The 25,360-nt window shown below is 43.5% G+C and overlaps 1 protein-coding gene across 10 annotated transcripts in view; it reads right to left on the bottom strand.

Annotated features, from left to right (window-relative positions):
• Window positions 1-24,667, bottom strand: part of ZDHHC15 (zDHHC palmitoyltransferase 15) — a 35,077-nt gene extending 10,410 nt beyond the window's left edge. For 3 of the 10 annotated variants that reach the window (XR_012675627.1, XR_012675628.1, XM_075162470.1), the window contains exons 1-10: window positions 24,507-24,667; window positions 20,804-20,830; window positions 18,525-18,619; window positions 17,986-18,106; window positions 10,256-10,325; window positions 9,912-9,944; window positions 8,697-8,817; window positions 7,271-7,403; window positions 5,974-6,100; window positions 4,420-4,529 (exon numbers count right to left, since the gene is read on the bottom strand). Coding sequence is in view for 6 of the 10 variants with exons in the window: in XM_075162470.1 (XP_075018571.1) it covers window positions 4,420-4,529; window positions 5,974-6,100; window positions 7,271-7,403; window positions 8,697-8,817; window positions 9,912-9,944; window positions 10,256-10,325; window positions 17,986-18,106; window positions 18,525-18,619; window positions 20,804-20,830; window positions 24,507-24,624 (955 nt within the window). In the remaining 4 variants the exon portion in view is untranslated. Of the gene's footprint in view, window positions 1-11; window positions 1,143-4,414; window positions 4,530-5,086; window positions 5,899-5,973; window positions 6,101-7,270; window positions 7,404-8,696; window positions 8,818-9,911; window positions 9,945-10,255; window positions 10,326-17,985; window positions 18,107-18,524; window positions 18,620-20,803; window positions 20,831-24,506 lie in introns of those variants that run through there. The other 7 variants (XM_075162469.1, XM_075162471.1, XR_012675630.1 and 4 more) reach the window with 7 other exon arrangements.
• Between the last annotated feature and the right edge of the window lie 693 nt (window positions 24,668-25,360).

Below are 25,360 nucleotides of genomic sequence, written 5' to 3'. Positions count from 1 at the left end.
GGAAAGCATACGATCTGAATGTCAAAGGGAACTGATAAAAGGGTATGTCCTGCTGGCTCTGGGACATTAGTCTCACTGAAATTTCACTACCAACTTTTCGTGGAGTATCTTTTTTCATTTAATTGATTTAGCAGCTGCAGGTCTGATCCACGTACAAAACCATACTGGTTTTACTAAATATATTTACCAATTAATTTAGTCGAACCGACACGGATTCCTACACAGGTATCCCTCCATCGTTTCAAAACTGATTATAAGGTAGTCATTGATGCAGGGTTTAGCACTGCTTTAACTTAATCTTTTTCTGTCAGACACAATTTAACCATTTATATCATGCCTAAAATCCAGAGATGCAAACCTAGTCTTTTGTCTCAGTTTACTGAATTGGCCAATCCACCACTGTACTGTCTGAGCAACCTCTGCTCTCTTCCAACATCTAAGTAGCTTTTTAAAATTCTCGATGGATAGAAATTCAATCCCTAGAGTCACAACAGATGACTTCTCTACTCGAAGGACTGCTATGCCAAATTAGCTGGTATCTCAGGACATGAAGCTCCTTTAATTAGACTCCTACCGATTTGAATTTAAATTCAAATCACATGCCTTCAGACACCTGAAGCTTCATCACACCAACAGAGATCTCAACTTCCACCTATCACTCAGGATACGCTGGTTTCTGCTGAAAAGATGTTACTTAGTACAGATGACAAATTTTTGAAGATGAGAACAATTTGGGCAAGATTTGATTCACACTGAAGCCTTTTGTACAAGCTTAAATGAAACACATGATTAAATTAATAAACCAATCTAAGAGATGAGATGTTGCTATAAATGTAAAGAAATGGCTGTCCTGCCCGAGGCTCCACAAGAGAAAGAGTGCAAGCACCCACAGTACTGACACACCCACGACCAACATGTCAAATACATTCTAGATGAGTTCTTTGAAAAAACTGGTAACTTATAAGCTGCCAGCATGTGATTTGGGGTAGCTCTCTGGCTAGACAGCTTAAACAGATGCCTATGAATAAGGGATGAGCATTAATAAATCTGAAAAAAATTCAAATTACCATGAATTTGGAAGCAAGTGTTTTCAGTCTCTGGCTAAGAAATAAAACAAAAGGTTCCCCACAATATTCTTCTCCCTACATGAAACAATAAAAGCCTTAGCAAGGCCAGGATTAAGAAAAAAAAAAATCCAACCAGGAAGGACACATTTAAACATCCGTATCACAGAAAAAAGGACAACCCTGTGGATAAGACGATTGGGAATATGGCCTGTACACTCCTGGGACCTAAATGATGCTACCTCATCTCCTTGCTTTCAGTTGGGCTTGTCCTCTCCTCATGAATCTCCCAGTCTCCTTAATGCTCACCTCCCCCGTGTGAGCTGATTTTGCAATTCTGGGGGCTTAAAAATGCCCTGCTTTATGCAGACACAGTATAATCAGGGTGGAAGCAAAACATGCAATAATGCAGTTAGGCACAATAACAAAGAAACATTTCATCAAGCTCCTCCTTTTTTCATTATTTCTGTGGTGCTTCTCCCTCTCTTCTGCAGGAGCCTGGAGTGAGGGACTCAACTGACGAGGAGACCCCTCATTCCTCCTGCCACACAACACAAGTGCACGGGCAGTTACAGGTGAAACTCCAGGAGGTGAGAGACCCCACTTAAATACAAGTTCTGATCTTGGTGCAGCTGGCACTGCCACCTCCTAAGACTGCAAGATTGAAAAATCTGAACCTTCCTGTTTCCTCAACTCCTGCTTTGCCTAATGTTCACATAATAGGAAAAAGAACAAACGTGGTACCTTTTCTTATACAGCTCCCTCTCCCCCAACATCTTTTATATTAATCAAAATGATACACAGACATCTGTCATCGGTGCTAGCAGAATGGAACAGTCAAGAGCTTAGAGAAAAATGCTCCACGAGATAGATTTATGCTGTATCACAAAACTACTTACTCAAAAATATTTTACATGTATAATATGGTTGGACTTGATGATCTTAAAGGTCTTTTCCAAACTAAATGATTCTATGATTACTGAATCAATCATGACCCTACCATGGAGAGCCACAGAACTTGTAGAGTGCAAGATTCAGGCAACCCCGCCTGTCGTGGAGCTTTTTGATGAAAGCTCTGTGCATCACGCTGCTGACGGAACCGGCTCGGCGGCAGGGCCGAAGGCTGCGTTACAAGTGTCAGCTACTCTCAGTCCTGCAGCAGCGGCCACAGAAGCATCCGGGGAAGGGTGTCAGCCTCCTCCCCTCCCAACCACACGGACTGCCCCCAGCCTCCCTGTGGGATTTCATCTTGCGCAATTCAGATGTTCAGACTGAGAGCTGAGAGGAGGATTTGCCCGTTTGTAAGAAGAATAAGGGGAAGTGGATTTCCCCCAACGATTGCTCTAGCAGCTGAATTCCAGTTCCACATCATGACTTGTAGACATAAAAAGGACACAAACTCCTTATCTAGGGCATTCTTTTGTTTGTAGTTCCCACCTTTACCTCACAGCTACTGCAAAAAAATTAAAACTTCTCCAATCATGGGCCAAGATCCACATGCTAACAGCTAGCCATCTACTCATAGCGTGTGTTCAGCCTTTTTCACTTTTGTCTATAACTTTGTATAGGCTCAGTTTGGCTTTTACGTTACAGTAAGAGGTTCTAATTTTACCAATAATACAGTTCTACAGCTTCTTAGAATAAGATTGCAAACTACTTTTTCATTAAAAAAGACTAGTAGAACAGAATAGAAGGTTCAGTTGGAAGGGACTTACAATGATCATCTAGTTCAACTGCCTGTAAATGTCATTTATTCTGTAAGTACTATAAATTGTGGGACTTCATATAAGCTCCAGATTCAGATTCTGGGGTCTGATCTGGCCAAAAATCATCTCTGTCAAATGTTTTCATACTTAAGAATTAATTTTTTTATTCAGAGAATTTATTCAGAGAATTTATACTTTGTAAAAGTTGAAAGAAGTTCTGGCTCATTCCTAACGAAGTTATTTTAAGCATCATAAACAATACACGGAGATGCCCTATTTTGTTATTTTTAAAGCCAATTTGTGTTACCTTATAACTGCCAAAATGTATAGAACAAAACAGGAAGAACAGGTAGTTTTCTAACACATAAAAACGAACTAATTAAAGCAGTTAATCTGAAGAAAAGCTGAAATGAGCCTCTTCAGTCCTACTGACAAAATCCTGGAGAGTGTATTTTCCCAGCAGTGTGTGAAGTGTGCCTTGGAAAAAACACAGACTTTATTTTGCAGTGGAATAACTTGAAAGGGAACATTATCAGCATTATCAGCAAAGTTTCTGAAAACTATTCTGAGGCAATAAAGAGCGCAACTATGGAAATCACGTCTCTGAACAGTAAGGCAGTGATATTTGGTTCTCCAAGTATACTTGCTTGATCTGCTAATTTTAGTAACCTGAGAATTAATTAAAACTTTCACCATTCCTTAAACGGAAAAGAAGAGTGAGATTATCATATTTCTTTTAAAGGGAACCTGTGGATGGAATCCTTGCTTCACAGGAAAAAATATGTGCCCACGCTTAACTTATTGACAGAATTTCTGAACCCTCAAACATAGTAACTGGGGTCTCCGACACGAACCCTGATATTCTGATACATACTGTATTCTCCAAAGACCAAAGCTTGGCGGTAAATATGCAAGGAAAAAAAAATCAAGTTCAAACAGAGAAATGTAACAGTAAAAAATCATTAAACAAATTTTGGATCCATCTAACAAAAATCATCAAAGAATGGATACACATATAAAGTCTTTTGTCTAACAGGACATCCACCGCATAAAAGGTAAGTTTACATTTCAGAAACCGATCAAATCTATTGTACACCAGTTCACCTACAATTGCTCTTAGCACATATATTTCTTCTATGGCGCTTGGCGCATAGCTAGGCAAGCATCAAAACCAAATGAACTTCTTTACTCTTGTAATAAAGCTGAACTAACAAAGCCTGAAGTAGCTTCCTAAATGTATCACTGCATTCAGGCGATTGCATGCATGTTTTCCACAAACTCTCAGAGGATAAATGCTCTTTAAAAAAAAATCTTAGTCTTTTCATTTTTACAGGCACAGCTTTACGTCTCCAGTAACTGTGCTGCATGCAGCAACATTTTCATATAACTACACTCAGTTTGTGGAAATTTCAATTTCTCTCTGCAACTTGTAACAACCTCTCAGTTCATTTACTTGCAAGTTGAAAGCTACAAAAAAAAAAAAAAAAGAGTTGACTCCAAAGTAGGGCTTATTTTCGGTCTGTGTTTATTAGTCAAGTCAGAGCTGCCCAGTGACTTAGCCAATGCAATTTTTTTATTTGATTAGCTCTTATAAGTCATCCATTAGTCACTGTAGGTCAAGACACTACTAGTTTTCTCAATTACCTTACCATGAGGCTCTTCATCTATTCCATCATCTTCCCACTGCTCTTCATTTGCTAGGAGAGGATTCTGAGCTTCACACAAAGCTCTCATTGGGAAAAAATGTCCATCGCCCTGGCTGCATGGAAAAAGGCAGAGAAAGACACTGTAAAAAGCAGCAAGTGACTCTGAAGGACAATTTCTACATGTTTTACCTGCAAACAAAGTTCTCTGTTGCCTGTATTTCATAATTACAAATTATTTTTAAGTTTTGAAAAATACTGCGAGTAGTTTTGGTTCTCAGTTCCTTCAAGCTCTCTGGAGAATAAAAGTTCAAACCTATAGCCTGGAATTAAGTAATTTTTAGCAGAACTTAAATGTGCCTAACTTGATCAAGTCATTTGGATACAGAAAAAAAACGGAAAAAAATTAACTTAAGGACAGAGGACAGCTAGAAGTGAGGGGGGAACTAAGGCAAACATTTATGTAGAAGGAGCAATTTATACCAGAGGTATGAATTTTATCAATTTATACCATAGATTCTCCAGAGCAGAAATGACACTTCTGTGTTTGAATGACACCCAACAGAAAATGGCCCCAATCTTAGTTAGGTGTTACTGAAAGACAAATAGGGTCACTTTCCTGTGACCTAGACCTGTACACAAAACAGGGGGGAAAAAAAAAAAACCCCACTCTGCAAAGATCTAAAGCTTTTTTTGCTTTACTACTGCCCAAATAGAAATGCGTATCTGGGTATCAAACAAGAGTTTGGGACTACGTTCAAATTCATGTAATGTAAACTAACAAAGTTAAAAACTAGATGTTCTAGCTTGGTCTCCACCATACTGTATTCCCTAACATCCAGCAGCATAGACAGAGGAACTGTAAACTAGCTGAAGTGCCTTTTTCCTCTGATGATTTATCTTTATGCAAGGAAAATAACCTGAGTGTTCTCCCTGCGATGACTATACACACTGGTAAGGCGCCTCTGACTAGCACTTCAGTGCTGCCTTTCATTGACAGAAAGGCTTTCTGTGCTCATCTTTTCCCTTTAACTATACTTAAGAGTGGAAAACAGCAGTGGGGATGCAACTGGGCCTTAGACGTATACACTGCTACGTGAAAAAGTTGTGAACTGCTGTGCCAGGAAGTTATTTTAAATTGTGCCCAATTACTAAAGGAATTGAATTTCAGTGTACTGTACTACTGGTTTACTAAGTACCAAAGCAACATTTTCCCCTTCATTAAGAAACATAAACTCTGTTTCAGGCAGAGCAGTCTGATAGATGAAGAAAACAGCACCTTTGAAGTGAACGCCCATCCACACATGTGCCACAGGAGTCCAGGAAGAGTTCAAACACCCCGTGCAGCGCATTTAGCCCTCAAAAACCTTTCCCTTCCAGACTTCTGGTGAACAGGATTAACACAGATGATGTTTGCTGGCGCGTTTACAGTGATGCACAACAGTGGTCAGCCAAGCCACACAATAATAGGCGTAACACATGAGGCTATAGCAGACATTTAGAAGTCAGTCCCTTCAGTTAATTGTATCAGCTTTTAGCACTGACTTGATTATTACTTACCTAGAGGCAATAGGTAGTAACCAGAGCTTTTTTTCTTCTCCAAACACTTGCTGAAGATTCTTTACAAAGCCAAGATTGAATCCATTTTTATCTGGGCCATTCTGAAACACTGGAGCTGAGAAAGCCTCTACACACAGATGCAATTTCAGTGAAAAAAAGGAAAATCAATGCCAAATACTCTGAAACAGGATTGTGCATGTTGTAGCCATCTAAAGACCACATGATTTAACAGGTTATGAACTAGCATTACGAAGATACAAAGTTTGAAAATAATATTTTTTTCATTTTGCAAGCCTTTACAGATTTTCAAACTGAAGGTAGGAATTTCGTCTTGCAACTGAACCATATGGAACAGCCAAACTGAACTACAAACGGTTTGTTTAATCTAGAAAATAGAGTTAAAAGATCTTTGCGTGAGACTTGTTGAAATGCAGTGGGTAGAAATTTCCAAGTAAAAAATCTGCAGAATTAAATAGGTTGGTCTCCAATGCATATTTCAGAAGTAGCACTGGAGATTTAAACTGCCTCATTCATTAACGATACAATGAACAAGCATTAGGAACAAACACATGCAAATAGACCCTCTGTTATGGTAAGACATAAAATTAAGAAAAGAGAGGGGAGAAGAACCTAGAGTGCACTAGAAACTATTTTATCTGCCTTCTAAGCTGCTGCAGGGATCTGATGTTTTGGGATAGATGAGCTTCAGCGTCTCATGAAATGAGTTTTAAAGTTACTAACTATACAAAATCTGAATGTTTGCTCAAGCACAAACAAGTGTGTGTTTTGTTATAAAACTTTATCCAAAAAGCTTTAAAAATTGAACAACATTTATCTGAGGAAAGACAAAGAAATCACTCGACAACATCATACTGTTTCAGATTTTCATTTCATTGGTTTTACAGTCATAACTTCTTTGCCTCTGTCAATGAAGATGGACACTGTTTCTCCCAACCTAAACTAAGCTGTTTTAGGATGCGCTCCAGCATATGAGCATAAAGAACCATTATTCCCGAAAAGCTGCACTCATTTCAAAGCAAATGTAGTTATACATATGCATAACATTTTCATAATTGGACTTTTACACTTTAAGGCTCTTGTTTCCCTAACAAAGCTTTTGTCAAACCACCTAATAAATGCAGCTCATTTGAAGTGACAAATTTCTGCAGCATTGTGCCAAGATCTTAAATCTTCCTCCACTCATAAGCCAGCGGTAATGTATAGGAGTAGAAGTAGTTTCCTTCTTACAGCACTTTTAGTGTGTCTTACTTAAAGAAGTAAGACACAAGAGCCTTACCTAAAGTAGATCTGTTCCTACTAACGAGCCAACAATGGTAGCCAAATAGAAACATAAGGCTTACGAAGAACATGACGGCCACAAAGAGAAGGAAAAGGACATGAAATTTGGAACGTCCATTAGTCAGTTCACCCTGGAAAGAAAAGCAACACAGAACAAGTGATAGGAACAAATAAAAGCGGGAAATTCTTTGTTCCTAGGGAGAAGAACGAACTCCCATTTGGAGTTCTCAAACTTGTATACACAAAAGTCACACCTTACTATAAAAAGCAAGAAGAGACAAAGAAATGATCTGCTTCATTTCCCCTCCTGTAACCAAAGCACAAAGAGTGGGGTTTGCTAATAACTTTCTGTGTGTAACAGAGCCAGCACAATCGCAGCGTCCCAGCTGGGCACAAGAAACATACTCTGCGCCCGCAGGGAAATAAGCAGGCGCAAGCCCTTGAAGCCCTGTTCACGTTCTGCTGAGTCTCCTGTCCAGGTATTAAAATTCTGCACCTCCGCAATACCAGGCATGCCAAGGAAACCTGGCCCCCATGGCTATAGCAATCAGGCAGCGTCAGAACTGAGCATAGATGGTTTGTTTGGAAGTTTAAAAGCCAAGAGGGATCCTCCAAGCGGAAGAAACACGTATTTCCTTCTACAGTAGAACAGTCAAGTGCCAGAGATCCTCATGAGCATACATCTACAGACAGGCTGTGGGGACCTCCAAGTACAAAAATTACTTCTCGGCCTTTGCACATCCCGTATATGCAGCCACAGAGCTCAAGTCTCTGTGCCGTTCTTAGCATAAGAAACAATTCCTGCTAGCGTCCCATGAGCATCTCGGGAGGCATTTTATGTAAGTGATTAGCCATTAATAAATTAATGCACAGCAAAATGAAGTTACTTCAACACAGTCATACAGAGTTAGCAGCAGAGGGGACATAAAAAAACTGGAGACAAAAGACCAGTCTCTTACTGGAACTGTCAGTTGGCATCGCTTGCATGTGAATGATAATCGGTAACTGAATAAGAAGCATATTTTATTTCAGTCAACTTCTAAATTGAGAATGGAGTCATGTGGGGATTAGAAAATGAACAAGGTTTTTTGATATTGTTCATTAAATATGTACAGATCAATGCCAGGATGTTATACTTTGATACCAAAGATTCTGAGATACATACATGCAAACACAAGAACAGGAAAAGGATAGAACTTCTTTGCCAGAAGCTAACTCTACAATTTGAAATTCCTGAAGTCTACTTGCTTCTCGCTTTGTCTGTTTCAGACATATAATGGGAGTTATACTCAGAAAAGGGCACAGGAAAATACCTTACGAAGAAATGCAGACCCTCCATTGACTGAAAGCAGAAAAGGAACAAGAGTGACTAAACCCCACCAAACTCATAGGATATGAAAAAGCAACCAGATTTCACAACTTACTGTCCAATACTTAATGAAATACTTGAAGACTGTTGCAGCAATATACAAGCAATACAACAAAGAATAGGCTAAGAACAGTAGAAAGAATTTGTAGTTAGAAAATCCAATGCAGTTATTCACCCTAGAGAACAAAAGCAAAGTTGAAATCAGGATATGTACAGCACACGGTTGTAACACAATGAATACTACAGATTTTTTTGGTTTTATTAAGCCTCTTGATTATACAACACAATTTCGTCAATAAATAGCTCCCCTCAGTGGTCAAAATGAAATACAACTGAAGTCTCTTTGCTTTTCACTTGGAGACTTCTTACTATGCCAAGTAGAAGGACAGTTCATATTTGTGCAAGCTGTTTTAAAGTCGGTACCACTGGTAAATTTTTAGTCACAGAGGCAGCCTCTGATTACTCAATGTCTGTTTCTGGCCTGCAAAGGTCATCAGAGCTGGGATTTCTGTGTTTCTTTATTCATTTGCAAAACTCAGGAGCCAGATTCACCGCTGCTTCTTTGTTTACATACAAAACAAATAAACCCAAATTTGATTATAATTCTCCATGCACAGGACAACTCTAAAAAGGAAGAAAGGAATCCAGAAAAACTAGTAGGTGTTTGTCTCAAAACACAGGTTTGAAAAATCCTCTACAATTTAGGATTACCAGGGAGGTTTCGGGGGGGAAATGTTTGTGTTCCTCTGTTTTTTGAAATCTTCCTTTTTAAAAAAAAGAAGGAGTTTAAGAAATTTAGTGGCAGCAATCCTCAAAAAGTATAAAGCTTAATTCATCCATGCACCATTCTACACAAACTGTCTCTGACCATGCACAGGTGGCAGGCATCATTTCAGAAACAATCTGCATGCAAATATTATTATTGAAAGCCACCATCCACTGCATGCCGAACCGATTATGTACCCAAAATTAAAGGCTAAGTTGAAGTCCCTTTAAAATTTGAATAATCGTCGAGGACTGAATTAGCAGTTGGGTTTTAAATTGTATAACAGCTTTTTCACACACAGTTTAGGGAACAAACACGAACGATCCGTCTTTCAAAATATCAAATATTTCAGGCAATTCCAAAGTGTAATTATTTTATGAATTTCCCAACATAAAGAGATGCATGGTCTAAAATGAGAGAGGCATGCAGGCAGTATTCTGTGGAAGAAATGTATTTGAACAGCCTCTCTTTTCAGAAAACTACAAACCAGTATCTAGGACATACCACGGACAGTGATGATCCATTTTTAGCACGCATCTGCAAAAGGACAAAAAAGAAAAAGGGAAGATCAGTTCATGGTTAATCAGTTCATTTTCACTAGATGGCATGCTTTCTAGCAACTTCACGCTGATACACTTGTCGGTGTGGGAACTGCAAAAACTTCAGGGCCACTACCAGCAGAAATGCAAATGCTAACGCTGTCACGCACGAACATGCACTGTTGACTGCAGCTGGAACAGAGGTACTTGGGTACCTTCGGGCGTAAAAAGACACCTGAAGGACCAGCCCCTTCACAGAACTTCATGGTGACTATATTCACGTCAGTGAAAAACAATCCAGTAACTTACATAGCACAAACGGAACAATGGTGACAACGATCAGGTTTTATTAGCTGGCATCTATCACAGAATCGAACACCTGAAATTAAAGACACATTAATACCAAGTAATAGGGAAGTGGTTTTTTTTCATGTGTTAGTTAATAGTCCGTTCGTTTCTTAGCGATTCCTATTCTTTCCTCTATCACGTCAAAAGATGAGCGCATTTGAAGCCGATTTTTACTGCCAGGTCATAATCAGATAAGCAATGCTCGTCATTCTTCTGGAGACTTGCAGATGCGGGGAACAATCCTCACTGCAAAGCAAACAACCAGCTCGAAAGCGATAAAACAGAATTATACACTGCCCTCTGGCTTCCACATTTACTCAGCCTTTACATACGTTCCATTTCGGTATTTGCCTATATAGCAGTTCTTTACGTCAGAATTCTTTGGCTTGTCTGACAGAAATGAACAGGTCAGAGCCTCCAATATGAACACGGATTTCTTTTAAGCTTTGAAAGGAGTGCAGGATGCATTTAATCACAGAACAAGGTCCACAAATCTGTTCACAGAATTATGTCCTGCATGTCTAAGCTAGGCTCCATTTGTCCTGGTTTCGGCTGGGATAGGGTTAAATTTCTTCCTAGTGCTGTGTTTTGGATTTAGTATGAGGAGAATGTTGATAACACACTGATGTTTTCAGTTGTTGCTAAGTGCCCTCCTAGTCCAAGGACAGCTCCCGTGCCTACTGACTGAGCTAGGTACACGAGATGGGAGGGAACATAATCAGGACAGCCAGCCCAGCTGGCCAATGCGGTATTCCATACCATGTGACGTCATGCTCAGTATATGAAGGGTAGGCGTGATCCAGGAAGTACCGATTGCTACTTGGTTATCGGTCAGCGCGGGTGGTGAGCAATTGCATTGTGTATCACTCATTTTGTATATTTTATCATTATCATTATTATTTTCCCTTTTTTTCTTCCCTGTTCTATTAAACTGTCTTTATCTCAACCCACGAGTTTTTCTCACTCTTACCCTTCCGATTCTCTCCCCGTCCCGCTGGGGGTGGGGGGAGTGAGTGAGCGGCTGCGTGGTATTTGGCTGCCTGCCAGGTTAAACCGCGACAGTCCTTTTTGGCGCCCAACGTGGGGCACGAAGGGTTGAGATAACGACACATCTGACCCGAACGGGTTAAAACAAATTTGTTATAAGCATTCATTATATCAGTTTAGTACTCGATGTTCACAATGTTGATTTATTTGCTCTCAGAGTTTTTGGATCTGTTCTTGCAGTTTTGGTATGTAGCACCTTACTGGCTGTCTATACTGCTGATTATCAGTTTGTATGTGGGGTTGGTCATCTCTGGGAAATGGATTAAGGTCATTGCTCTGCTATACTGTGTGACCTGGCTTTATGTTATGATAAAATTATTGGTCACGAGCCTGTACTCAGCACTGCCATCATTCCTGTTCTGTGGGAGCTATCTTTTGGAAACTATTAATAATTACACTTCTTACGTCTTCACCTCAGAGGATGAATTTAGTGGGGAGACAGGATGGGACACTTTCTCCCACTTGTTCACCTTCCCCTCCATATCTTCAGAAACTCCTTTTTCTTCTATCCTCTTCATGAAGACGTCCACAATATTCCCTGAGAATTTTGAATATCCTTGGGATGCTCAAACAAGCACGATCATATTGCTATGTCTCCTGAATGTGGTTCAGGCCTTGTTTAGAGTTAAACAACTATTCAGGAATACTGTCCAGAGATCAACCCCAGCAACAGACACGGTGACTACTCAAACCCCCACGACAGGCACTGTAGCTACTTCAACCCGCACGACAACCACCGTGGCTACTTCAACCCCCACAACAAACACTATGGCTACTCAGACCCCGGCAACAGTCACTACCGTTACTCCAACCCCCGCAACAGGCACTGCAGCTACTCAAACTCCGCCAACAGTCACTGCAGTTACTCCAACCAGTGCGACAAGCACTGCAGCCACTCAAACCCCGGCAACAGCCACTACAAGTACTCCAACCCCCGCGACAGGCACTGCAGCTACCCAAACCCTCGCGACGGGTACTACAGCTGAACCAGAAGACCAACCGTCGCTGGTATCCGTCGCCCCTGTACAGAAGAAGAAATCTTTGAAGCGGAAGTCAGGTCGTGTAGAAAAGGATGATGGAAAAGCAGGGCCATCACGAGGAGGGGAGGAGGAAGAGGAAGAACTCATAAATGAGACGGAAACCACCCGATCCTTATCCCTGAATGAGTTGCGAGATATGCGGAAAGATTTCGGCCGTCGTCCAGGCGAGCATATTGTTACCTGGCTGCTCCGATGCTGGGATAATGGGGCCAGTAGCCTGGAATTAGAGGGGAAGGAGGCCAAACAGCTGGGATCCCTTGCTAGGGAAGCGGGTATTGACAAAGCAATCGGAAAAGGGACACAGGTCCTCAGCCTCTGGAGGCGACTGCTGTCAGGCGTAAAGGAAAGGTATCCCTTCAAGGAAGATGTTATATATCGCCTAGGCAAATGGACCACTATGGAGAGAGGTATCCAGTACCTGAGAGAACTAGGCGTGCTGGAGGTGGTTTATAGTGACCTGGATGACCCCCGAACACCCAAAGATCCAGATGACGTCCAGTGCACCCGACCCATGTGGCGGAAGTTGGTACGGAGCGCACCAGCATCGTATGCCAGTTCGTTGGCAGTACTGTGCTGGAAAGAGGAAGAAGCACCAACGGTGGATGAGGTGGTTAGCAGACTTCGGGATTTCGAAGAAACTATCTCCTCCTCCCTTGTCTCGGCTGTGGAGAAACTGTCCCGGGAGGTCCAGCAACTCAAAGAGGATATGTCCTATTCTCCACCTGTACGGACCAGTATCTCAGCCATTAGGAGTCAGCGTTTTTCTCCTCAAGAGAGAGGATATCGAAAGTACACACCACGGGGCACCCTGTGGTTTTACCTGCGTGACCACGGAGAGGACATGAGGCAGTGGGATGGAAAACCTACCTTCATCCTAGAGGCACGTGTACGTGAGTTGCAAGGAAAAACAATCACACAAGGGGGTTCTCCCAGGAAAAATGCTGCTCCAGTTGTCAGGAAAAACCTGTCTCATGACGGTCCAGTTTCCAGTGAACAGTTCCCCAGACAGAGTAGAAGGGCTGATCTTACTTTGGATTGTAATTGCAATGAAGAAATTCTTGACTCACGTTTGCAAGAAGTGAGAGATGGATACTATGACCAGAACTAGAGGGGCCCTGCCTCCAGCCAGGTGGAGGAAAGGGACAACCGGGTTTACTGGACTGTGTGGATTCGATGGCCTGGCACATCAGACCCACAGGAGTATAAGGCTCTAGTAGACACCGGTGCACAGTGCACCCTGATGCCATCAAGCTATAAAGGGGCAGAACCCATTTGTATTTCTGGAGTGACAGGGGGATCCCAAGAGTTAACTGTATTGGAGGCCGAAGTGAGCCTGACCGGGAATGAGTGGCAGAAGCACCCCATTGTGACTGGCCCAGAGGCTCCGTGCATCCTTGGCATAGACTACCTCAGGAGAGGGTATTTCAAGGACCCAAAAGGGTACCGGTGGGCTTTTGGTATAGCTGCCCTGGAGACGGAGGAAATTAAACAGCTGTCCACCTTGCCTGGTCTCTCGGAGGACCCTTCTGTTGTGGGGTTGCTGAGGGTTGAAGAACAACAGGTACCAATCGCTACCACAACAGTGCACCGGCGGCAATACCGCACCAACCGAGACTCTCTGATCCCCATCCATGAGCTGATTCGTCGACTGGAGAGCCAAGGAGTGATCAGCAAGACTCGCTCACCCTTTAACAGTCCCATATGGCCAGTGCGAAAGTCTAATGGAGAGTGGAGACTAACAGTAGACTACCGTGGCCTGAACGAAGTCACGCCACCACTGAGTGCTGCCGTGCCGGACATGCTAGAACTTCAATACGAACTGGAGTCGAAGGCAGCCAAGTGGTACGCCACAATTGACATTGCTAATGCGTTCTTCTCCATCCCTTTGGCGGCAGAGTGCAGGCCACAGTTTGCTTTCACTTGGAGGGGCGTCCAGTACACCTGGAACCGACTGCCCCAGGGGTGGAAACACAGCCCTACCATTTGCCATGGACTGATCCACACTGCACTGGAACAGGGTGAGGCTCCAGAACACCTGCAATACATTGACGACATCATTGTGTGGGGCAACACAGCAGAAGAAGTTTTTGAGAAAGGGAAGAAAATAATTCAAATCCTTCTGAAATCTGGTTTTGCCATAAAACAAAGTAAGGTCAAGGGACCTGCACAGGAGATCCAGTTTTTAGGAATAAAATGGCAAGATGGACGTCGTCAGATCCCAACAGATGTGATCAACAAAATAACAGCCATGTCCCCACCAACTAGCAAAAAGGAAACACAAGCTTTCTTAGGCGTTGTGGGTTTTTGGAGAATGCATATTCCGAATTACAGTCAGATCGTAAGCCCTCTCTATCACGTGACCAGGAAGAAGAACGACTTCAAATGGGGCCCTGAGCAACGACAAGCCTTTGAACAAATTAAACAGGAGATAGTTCAGGCAGTAGCCCTTGGGCCAGTCCGGGCAGGACAAGATGTGAAGAATGTGCTCTACACCGCAGCCGGGGAGAATGGCCCTACCTGGAGCCTCTGGCAGAAAGCACCAGGGGAGACTCGAGGTCGACCCTTAGGGTTCTGAGTCGGGGATACAGAGGATCCGAGGCTCGCTACACTCCAACTGAGAAGGAGATATTGGCAGCATATGAAGGGATTCGAGCTGCTTCGGAAGTGGTTGGTACTGAAGCACAGCTCCTCCTGGCACCCCGACTGCCGGTGCTGGGCTGGATGTTCAAAGGGAGCGTCCCCTCTACACATCATGCAACTGATGCTACGTGGAGTAAGTGGGTCGCGCTGATCACACAACGGGCCCGAATAGGAAACCCCAGTCGCCCAGGAATCTTGGAGGTGATCACGAACTGGCCAGAAGGCAAAGATTTTGGCATATCCACAGAGGAGGAGGTGACACGTGCTGAAGAGGCCCCACTGTATAATAAACTACCAGAAAACGAGAAGCAATATGCCCTGTTCACTGATGGGTCCTGTCGCCTTGTGGGAAAGCATCGGAGGTGGAAAGCTGCTGTATGGAGTCCTATACGCCAAGTTGCAGAAACTGCTGAAGGAGAAGGTGAATCGAGCCAGTTTGCAGAGGTGAAAGCCATCCAGCTGGCCTTGGACATTGCTGAACGAGAAAAATGGCCAGTACTTTATCTCTATACTGACTCATGGATGGTGGCAAATGCCCTGTGGGGGTGGCTGCAGCAGTGGAAGCAGAACAACTGGCAGCGCAGAGGTAAACCCATCTGGGCTGCCGCATTGTGGCAAGATATTGCTGCCCGGGTAGAGAACCTGGCTGTAAAAGTACGTCACGTAGATGCTCACGTGCCCAAGAGTCGGGCCACTGAGGAACATCAAAATAACCAGCAGGTGGACCAGGCTGCTAAGATTGAAGTGGCCCAGGTGGATTTGGACTGGCAACATAAGGGTGAATTATTTATAGCTCGGTGGGCCCATGACGCGTCAGGCCATCAAGGAAGAGATGCAACATATAGATGGGCTCGTGATCGAGGGGTGGACTTAACCATGGACACTATTGCACAGGTTATCCACGAATGTGAAACGTGCGCTGCAATCAAACAAGCCAAGCGAGTAAAGCCTCTTTGGTATGGAGGACGATGGTTGAAGTATAAATATGGGGAGGCCTGGCAGATTGATTATATCACGCTCCCACAAACCCGGCACGGCAAACGCTATGTGCTCACCATGGTGGAAGCAACCACCGGATGGCTGGAAACACACCCTGTGCCCCATGCCACTGCCCGGAACACCATCCTGGGCCTAGAAAAGCAAGTCCTATGGCGACATGGCACCCCAGAAAGAATTGAGTCAGACAACGGGACTCACTTCCGAAACACTCTCATAGACACCTGGGCCAAAGAGCACGGCATTGAGTGGGTCTATCACATCCCCTACCATGCACCAGCCTCCGGGAAAATCGAACGATACAATGGACTGCTCAAGACTACGCTGAGAGCAATGGGTGGTGGGACATTCAAACATTGGGACACACATTTAGCAAAGGCCACCTGGTTAGTCAATACCAGGGGATCTGCCAATCGAGCTGGCCCTGCCCAATCAAGACTCTTACGTACTGTAGATGGAGATAAAGTCCCTGTCGTGCACATAAGAAATATGCTGGGGAAGACAGTCTGGGTTACTCCTGCCTCTGGCAAGGGAAAACCCATCCGTGGGATTGCTTTTGCTCAAGGACCTGGGTACACTTGGTGGGTGATGCGAAAGGATGGGGAGGTCCGGTGTGTACCTCAAGGTGATTTGATTTTGGGTGAAAATAGCCAATGAACTGAATTTTGATGTCAACTATTACATGATATTGTATATCATTATTTCTATGATATAGCAGTGGTATAGCAGTGAAAATCACCCAAATTGGTGAAGAATGAACTAACTCCGATGAAACCGAGCGAAGTGCAACGATGACAGAATTGGACGAGCGCAGCAGTACCGAAATGAGAACTGGCTTCAGGATGCAATGGCCCAACACCGCACACCATCTCTTCGGCCCTGAAAGACTGTTATAACAGATGGAGCCCAAAGTCATGGACTAAATGAACTCAGTGGACATTTTAGAGGGATAGTCCATAGACCGAGGGAATGATATCTGTGCGTGCATATATATATGTGTGTGTATATATAAAGAAAGATAGTGGTGGTTAATTGAAATGTATTAAAAAAAAAAGAGATGTGAGACCTAAGCACGACGTAAATGGTATGGAATAAGGGGTGGATACTGTCCTGGTTTCGGCTGGGATAGGGTTAAATTTCTTCCTAGTGCTGTGTTTTGGATTTAGTATGAGGAGAATGTTGATAACACACTGATGTTTTCAGTTGTTGCTAAGTGCCCTCCTAGTCCAAGGACAGCTCCCGCGCCTACTGACTGAGCTAGGTACACGAGATGGGAGGGAACATAATCAGGACAGCCAGCCCAGCTGGCCAATGCGGTATTCCATACCATGTGACGTCATGCTCAGTATATGAAGGGTAGGCGTGATCCAGGAAGTACCGATTGCTACTTGGTTATCGGTCAGCGCGGGTGGTGAGCAATTGCATTGTGTATCACTCATTTTGTATATTTTATCATTATCATTATTATTTTCCCTTTTTTTCTTCCCTGTTCTATTAAACTGTCTTTATCTCAACCCACGAGTTTTTCTCACTCTTACCCTTCCGATTCTCTCCCCGTCCCGCTGGGGGTGGGGGGAGTGAGTGAGCGGCTGCGTGGTATTTGGCTGCCTGCCAGGTTAAACCGCGACACCATTTTACGGAAAAATGACTACAGATTTTGTCATTCTATTACTAAACGCAGACAACCTAAGTAGGCTTTTGAACTGGAAATACAAAGGCTAACACACTGCTTCTCAAAGGCAGCACCTGGTAATCCACTGAAGATGAACCCAAGGGTTGGAGGCTTTTTTGTTTTCCCAAACATAAAACCTGGCACAAAAGCATGAAAATGATTCGCACAAGAGCTACCCAGTGCCTGCAGTGGCATTAGGAACGCCCTGTTGGTCGCCAGGATCATCTGGATCGCCAGCACGTGCTACTTCAGCGTGCTTGATCAGATTGAGAGAAACACAGCTCTGCTTAGCTGACCTCCATTCCCCGTTCTTGTGTACACCGGCAACTTCCTTGCAATTTCGGCGAGAATTTGCCTCTGCACCTCCGGCCTTTCTTCATTTTCATAGCGTTCTTTGTCAGCATAGGACATATGGTACTAGAAGCAGAAGTTGTGAGAAGAGCAGTTACCCATGGGTACCAGAGATAATATTTCAAAAACAGGCAAGTTTGGAAATGTTTTTACCTCCCACTTCTTCTAATGAGATTAATCTAATGTGAAAATGTGTTTGTTAAGACAACAAAGAGAGATAGTAAAAATCCTATCGGCTCCTGGAACACCTGAAAAGGCAGCTTTAAAAGTTAACACCATTTCTGACTTAAATCATGCTCTTTGGGCAGTTAAAGGATTCTCAGAACGGTAAATTACTCCGTTTTTATGGACAACTCTAGATCACTTTTCATCTCTCTAGGAAATCCAATCAGTTGTCCAGACCAACTAGATTGAAGGACTTCTGAGTTCTCTTTAGCATCCTTGCTTTCATTCTGCAATGAATGAAAAGTGCTTGGACTCTTACCTTTTTGCCTGGCTGCACCGGGAGAGTAAAAATAGACTTCCAGTATGTCCACACAAAGAGCACAAAGAGAATATGGAATATTATAAGATAGGCCACTACAAAAAAAAAAACAAAACAAAAAACAGAAGCAGAACAATGACTTCATAAGCAAAAGTTTCATTCATGATGGGCATAATTCCAATCTTTCACAACAATGACAAAAAAAAAAAGGAAAAAAGAAAGATTTACAGTACCAACCAGTATTACAATACAGCTAAACCTTACGATCAAAGGGTCAGTAGAATTTCAGAGACCTGTGGCTGCAGTTAGGCGTTACCTATCTGACAAGCCTCTCCTTCTCCACCCGATTCGATTCCGTGGGTGAAGAAGAACACAGCTGTAAAAGAGTTCACCCACAGGGCAGGTGACAACCCCGTATCACTGGGAATGACAGGATTCTCTTCCCCATATCGTAGGCACAGGCAAAGCAGAACTGGCTGCTGCTGAGCAGCAGCATAAAAGTTAATACTGCAATACTCCAGCATCTCCAAATTTTGGGTTCAGTTGCTACTAAATGCACTTAGAATCACAGTACCATATTATCAGTGTACTGTGCACTCCTGCAATGCATCCTTCACCACTTGCGAGAGTTGAGAGAAATAACATGCTCTAGCACAGCTTTACATCACCAGAAAAAATCAAATCTCTTATTAAACTTCTTTTAGATTTGCCACAGTTGACACAATAAAATAAATCAGGAAAATATTGAGCAAATTGAGCAAAACAGGTCTTGTGGTTACTGAGAAAGAATTGTAATCCACAGACACAACATTATCACATGAAATCCAGCATGCGTCTGAGTAATCTTATTTTAATATGCAAACTTTATTTCAAAGCCTTTGGGCATAAACAGGCATACTGTGGTTCAGAAAGCCAAAGGACAGCTATCCTTCAGCTACACAAACTATTTGATTGTTATTTCTTTAATACTTGGCTCACTAAGATATTATCAAACAGTTACAAGACAGTTTTATTTAAACACACCATTTAATCATAATAATAACCTCATTTTCCCTGTTTCATTTAAGCTTCAAATTCTCAAAACTAAGATTAAAGTAACTACTACTAGTGGAAAGAGAAGTCTAAAATCCAAACACTTCCTAACTTCTCAGGCAAGACTGACTGTGTGAAAACGTAATTGGTAGAAAGGCCAAACACAGCTTTAGGACTTCTTAATGAGATGGCAAATGATCTGATACGCCCCACAAGAATGTGATGGATTGTGTGAATGATCTGTGAATCAATGATAATTCTTTATTATGCTCATAAGTTTGAGATGTTATCCTCACACTACATGCAGGTGGAGCTCAGTCATTTTTCAATTACTATGTAAGGAGATAAATCTTGCAACAGGTTTAATTTTGTTGATAAAGCAATACGGCAGCATGTTAGAGGAAGCTGACCTGGAGATGCACTACTAGATTAGGCGACTAATAACTTTCTTCTGCTGAATAATCATTAATATCATGCTTTCTATAGTTTCTCTGTAACAGTTTCAAATATTAGGACAGCTCTATAGCGGAAAGAGAATTTACTTGATGCAGCAATCTGGAGGATCTTTAAAGTATCAGCGTTGTTCTTCATGGAACAAATTGCCAGCTGAAAACCGCTACACCTACTTCTATCCTTCATAACCCTGTCAGGCTCTACTACCAAATGAATCTGAGGAGTGTTCAAGCCAAATCCAGACAGAAACCTTTGCTCTAACTCATCTGTGGTAGTAATTGAAAGTTCCTGTGTTACCACTCAATATATGGTTAGTGGTCAACAGAACCAAGCAAAAAATCTTTTGCAAAAGCCTCCCTACAAAAAACATTAAAAATAGCATTCAGTGAAAGATCAGATAAAACAGTGGAAAAAAAAAAGGCGGGCCACAGAACAGAACTAGTCTTTTCTGTTTAGCTTGTAAAATCAGCTCTGAAAACGTAAAACAGAAAGGGAGAAAAGGTGCGTGGGTGTATACAGGTAGACATACATAGTTTTTTCTGAAAGAGTACAAGGGATCAAAGCCTTTTCATGTTCTTCTGCTTATACTGCGACTAAGCAGGGGCATTTCCCAATACATCCAAAAGTTATAGCATGTCTAACAATGCATCCTGTATACTTCATGAACGTGTAATTACAGGAAGGAAACTCTGAAAGAGTGAGTTTAAAAAAATTGACGGAATATTTTAACTAGAACATTTGTGAATCTTTTTACACAATGACTGAACGTCAAAGAGTAAATTGAATGCACATACCTTTTTCCACAGGGTTGCTCAGAGTCACTGAAAAAGAAAAAACATATGTCTACAGAACAAATAGGATTCCCAGAAAAGTTTGTGACAAATAACGTTTCTATTTGAAATACAGCCATTTTAGGAAAAAAGTTCAAATTCAACAGACAAAACCAGAGCCCACAGTTTAGCATCAAATCAAAAGCATCCATAACAATTCCTTGTTTACTCACACAAATGACACCCACAACAAGATGTTCAATAACTGTTAACTTATGCTGTATTTTCCCTTGTTATAAAATATATTTTGAATATTTGTACATTAGAAATATGGCAAAAATAATCCACCTGTGACAGTGATGTGACAAGATTACCAGGGCTTCTCCAGCAACTGTCCAAGCAGCATCTCTATGCATGTACTTATAAGCATGCACCTGTAGCATGCATGCTTTGTGCTAGTCTCTAGGTGGTCTCGATCCTCCACAGTAAGCCATGCCCCAACACATTTCTGCATCAGCATAAATAAAATATTACAAATTGTCTCGGCTTTGGCCTACTCAGCAACAAAGGATACACTGTAATGACTCAATTATTTTTACACTTCCTACTAGCAGAGTTTTACAACCCCTCCTCACTTTACCGTTATCATAGGAACAGTCCCTACTAACAACCACTCAGAGCAATCAGCAAAGGGTACATTGCTCAATGTCTACTTCTACTGATTATTTTAAAATCCATCCATTATTTTAAAAGCCATCATCCAAGTTTAACAGAAAAGATAAAGACATCTTTCTTTAACTGAAAATGGACCAGTTCTGTGGTATCTTGACAGAATACTGCTTGGAAGACAACAATCGTCCATGGGATTGGAGCCCTTTAGTCCATAGCCTTGAATCCAACGGTGGCAACTGAAATGTGTTGCTCCTTGGAGGAACAGAGGAATGAAAGGAAACTAGTGGCCACAGATCATCTCCCAGCGGCACAGTAATCTTACAAAAGTAAGATCAAACTGTTGAAAGATCAAAGATTTGAGAGACTCCACATACCAGCAGTGACCCCTTTAGTAACTCTGTTAGACTGTACAGAAAAAGAAGTGATTGAGGAATTGGAGCCTTTTACTTCTGGCCTACAGCCAGCACCTGGAAAGAGACTCTACTCTTCCAGACTCACTCTCTATCATCTTACTTGAATAACAAACTTGGAAAATGTAAATCATAGTAGGAACCAAGAGGTCCTGCTTTTACCGATGAAAGTAGCTTTTCTTAAAACCATGCTAACAAACAATTTTGATCTATGATACACAACGAGATGAAAAAAGGGACCAAATATTTGCTGTGTCTCTGTGCATGCAATTTCAGATGAACAAGACTGTCAGGAAACCTTTAGTTTTTCCTTTGGTTTGCTGCAAATCAAACTATGAAGAGTACATCAGCTTTTCACAAATATTGCTTGGTTCCCTCCTGAAGTACACGTCACACTTGCAGCATGGCCCTTCCAAGTATTTTACTTGAGAAAAGAGCAAACGCCTAAATAAAGGTTACATAAAAGGTTTTACCGCAGGACACTGGGTCGTTGTTCTCACTGTGGCAGCAACCACCAACCAGACATGAAATCAAGGCCTCCTCTGGAGTATGACTTGTGGCCATACCAGTCACTGAAAGTTTAAAACCCAGTATCATGAGATACCCCTAGGACATCACCGCCACACTACTTTCAATCCTCAGCAGTCTGCACAACTAAAGATGAAAATCAAGAATCCAAACAGAGCATCTACTATTTACATGCTTGCAACAGCTGAAATGGCAATACACAATGGAAACCTGAAAAAAAAAGAAGCCAACACACAAAGCCTTGCTATGTTAGAAATCTGGAAGAAAGATAATGTCCTGCAAGCCGGTTTTCAAGTAACGGCATACGCCAACAGTTAATGTTCAAATCCTAAAATAATTAATTTAGTCATTTCAACTTCTGTATAGATAACCTCCTCCACACACAAATAAAATGCATGAGAAAGAAAGATGGGGCAAAAAAATAGATGGGTGTGGGCAAAGGAATGATTTTAAGCTGTGATTCTAGGCAGTGAGATGAGCTCCTGCCAGCTTAACCAGCGTTTGCAGAATAACACAGGCCCAATCCAAACCCCACTTAAATCAGCAGTCTTTTCTAATAGCTGCACTGAGACTTGGAATTAACCAGTGTTAAATATTACTGAATTTGCACAGCACTGCAAACAAAGCATATTTCAAAAGACTGACAGCATTTCAGGAAAATACTCTACATTTTTTGTCACATGGTCTAATCGACAGTTACATGCACCTTGGAGATATCATTTCATGCAAATTCTTGAAAGAAACAGCCCACAGTCTCAGGGATGAAATAAAATGTCATTAAGTATTTGGGGGTTTTGCCTAGCTGCCAATTGAAACAGATCAAAGCTGCTGCATTTCATTTCAGTCCCCATCGAGAAAAAACAATAGGTTTTACTGCACTGGCAACCCTAAGAAAAATCTGATTTGAATTTGCTGTGCACTACCAGAAGGCAGCTCTTTTCACAAAAACGTCTCAAACTACCCTCCTGAGAACTTTGGCTTCATCTGCCTTGTCCTGTTCTGAAGAGAAAGAGCCACGCGCTCCTCCTCACAATTTCAGAAGTCCAAGCTACCAGCTTTTCTCTCCACCTCCGGCAGACCTAGCAATCTTTTTTTCTAATAACGGGTTTTTGTGCACACACTAAACCAGAACATAATAAACGCAAGGAAGTTTGCAACTTACTGTATAGTTAAATTGCTACATTAAACTACACAATTACTAGCCAGTACCAAAAATTTTCTTTCTAAAATTTAGTGTTTTCCATGCTACTGTAACAAGTTATTTGACTCATGAGTGTCCTTTAATGTAACCTATTTTTTCCCTTTTCAGAATATAAAAAAATGACTCCAACGCAGGGCATATACTGATTTTTGTTACTGCTTAAACCAGAAATCACATCTGAACATTCTCATATGGCAACAATATGGACTTTCACTGTGGCTATAAATCTCCCCGTCTTCACAAACGTCACTTCCCCCAGCTGACACGAGGACATACAATACACGGACTCATGACCAAGTAAAAGAGCCCGCAACACCTAGCCAGCCCAGCTAGGATACAAATCTTATGGAAAAACAGGACAGCACACCATGAAAATCCCACTAATTAACCCCGCCATGGACTTGACTAGTAATAAAGTGTTTCTTCATATCCACCTGGTCGCTTTTGGGTGTGCCTACTGCAGTTACAGGTGTGATCAGAGCATGTGGAAAACAGCTGAAAACTCTTGCTCGGGTTGCAGCCTCGACAGGTTCAGAGATCAGCAGCACCCGAGCAAGCCCGCCCAGCGCCAGCTGGGTGCGACTGCAAGAGCCGGCAGCGGCACCTCTTCCTCTGGCGCACGCAGAGAAAAAGGAGAAGATAAAAGGAGAACAAAAAGGAGAAGGGCTCCTCCGCCCCCGCAGATGTGCACCATGTCCCGCGGGCACGGTGCCCGCACGGGCCCGCCTCAGTCGCCCGGCCGGACGTGACTCCCGCCTTCGGTTCCCCTACAGACCGACACCGGGAGGGCAGCGCTGCCCCCAGGAAAGGCGGGCTCCTGCGGGGAGCCCCGGCCCGCAGAGCCCGGGGCCGTGCCGCCGCTGAGGCAGGACAGGGCCCCGCTCCCCCCCGCCCCCAGCCCGGCCGGGGCGCTCACCCAGGCACAGCTCGCAGACGTAGGCGTAGTAGGACCAGAGGACGACGAGGGCGATGATGAGGACGGGCAGCCAGGCGAACGCCCGCTGGCAGCACCGCAGCCCCCGCGACAGAGCCATCTTTCACCTCAGCCCGGCCGCATCGGGCATCGGCTGCGCGGGGCTGAGCGACGGAGGGAGGGGCGCGGCGGCTGCTCGGAGCTCGGCTGAGCGGCCTGGCGGAGAGCGGCGGGGCTGGGCGCGGCACTGCGGCGCCCCCTGGCGGGGCGGGCGCGGGGAGCGCGGGCGCGGCCGCGGCCGCGGGGTCCCCGGCGGGAGGCCGCGGGGCCCCGGCCGCACCACCGCGGCCACCTGCCCTTCCGCAAGCTCGCCAGGCTCCGGCCTAACCCACGGCAGGCCGCCGGCCATGGAAAGCCGCTGCGGAGCCTGGGTTTCCGGGGGTGGGTAGGCGCTTCCAAAGCCGTGTACGACCCAGGTGCAGGCGCGCGGTGCGGCGCTGCCGTGGTGCCACCAAAACCGCTCCCAGGAGCCGGTCACAAAGTCACCTTGTCCCCTCTCCGCCGCCGTTTGATTAAGCGGAACAAGCTGCTTTTCTGAGACAGATCTGTTTACGCGAAATAGATTGAAGATGCTCCTAGAATTCCCAGTTACGTAGGCACAGGCCACGATACCTCGTTACTTGCCCTAATTAAAGTTCCTCTGCGGTGTTCAGCCGTCCCTGGCACACCGGTACTCGGCTGTCCTTGTCTCTGCTAGAAACACTCCACGGAGAGCCCACATTAGCCTTTTCTTCTGCGGTAGCGTCCCTGTGGCAGTTCACGTGTCTGATGTACTCGGATGTCTTTCCTCTACGTTC

The sequence above is a fragment of the Calonectris borealis genome, chromosome 13, assembly GCF_964195595.1.
Source record: "Calonectris borealis chromosome 13, bCalBor7.hap1.2, whole genome shotgun sequence".
Lineage (NCBI taxonomy): Eukaryota > Metazoa > Chordata > Aves > Procellariiformes > Procellariidae > Calonectris > Calonectris borealis.
The sequence above is the reverse complement of the archived record's forward strand: the minus strand, read 5'-3'. Positions and strand labels throughout refer to the sequence as shown.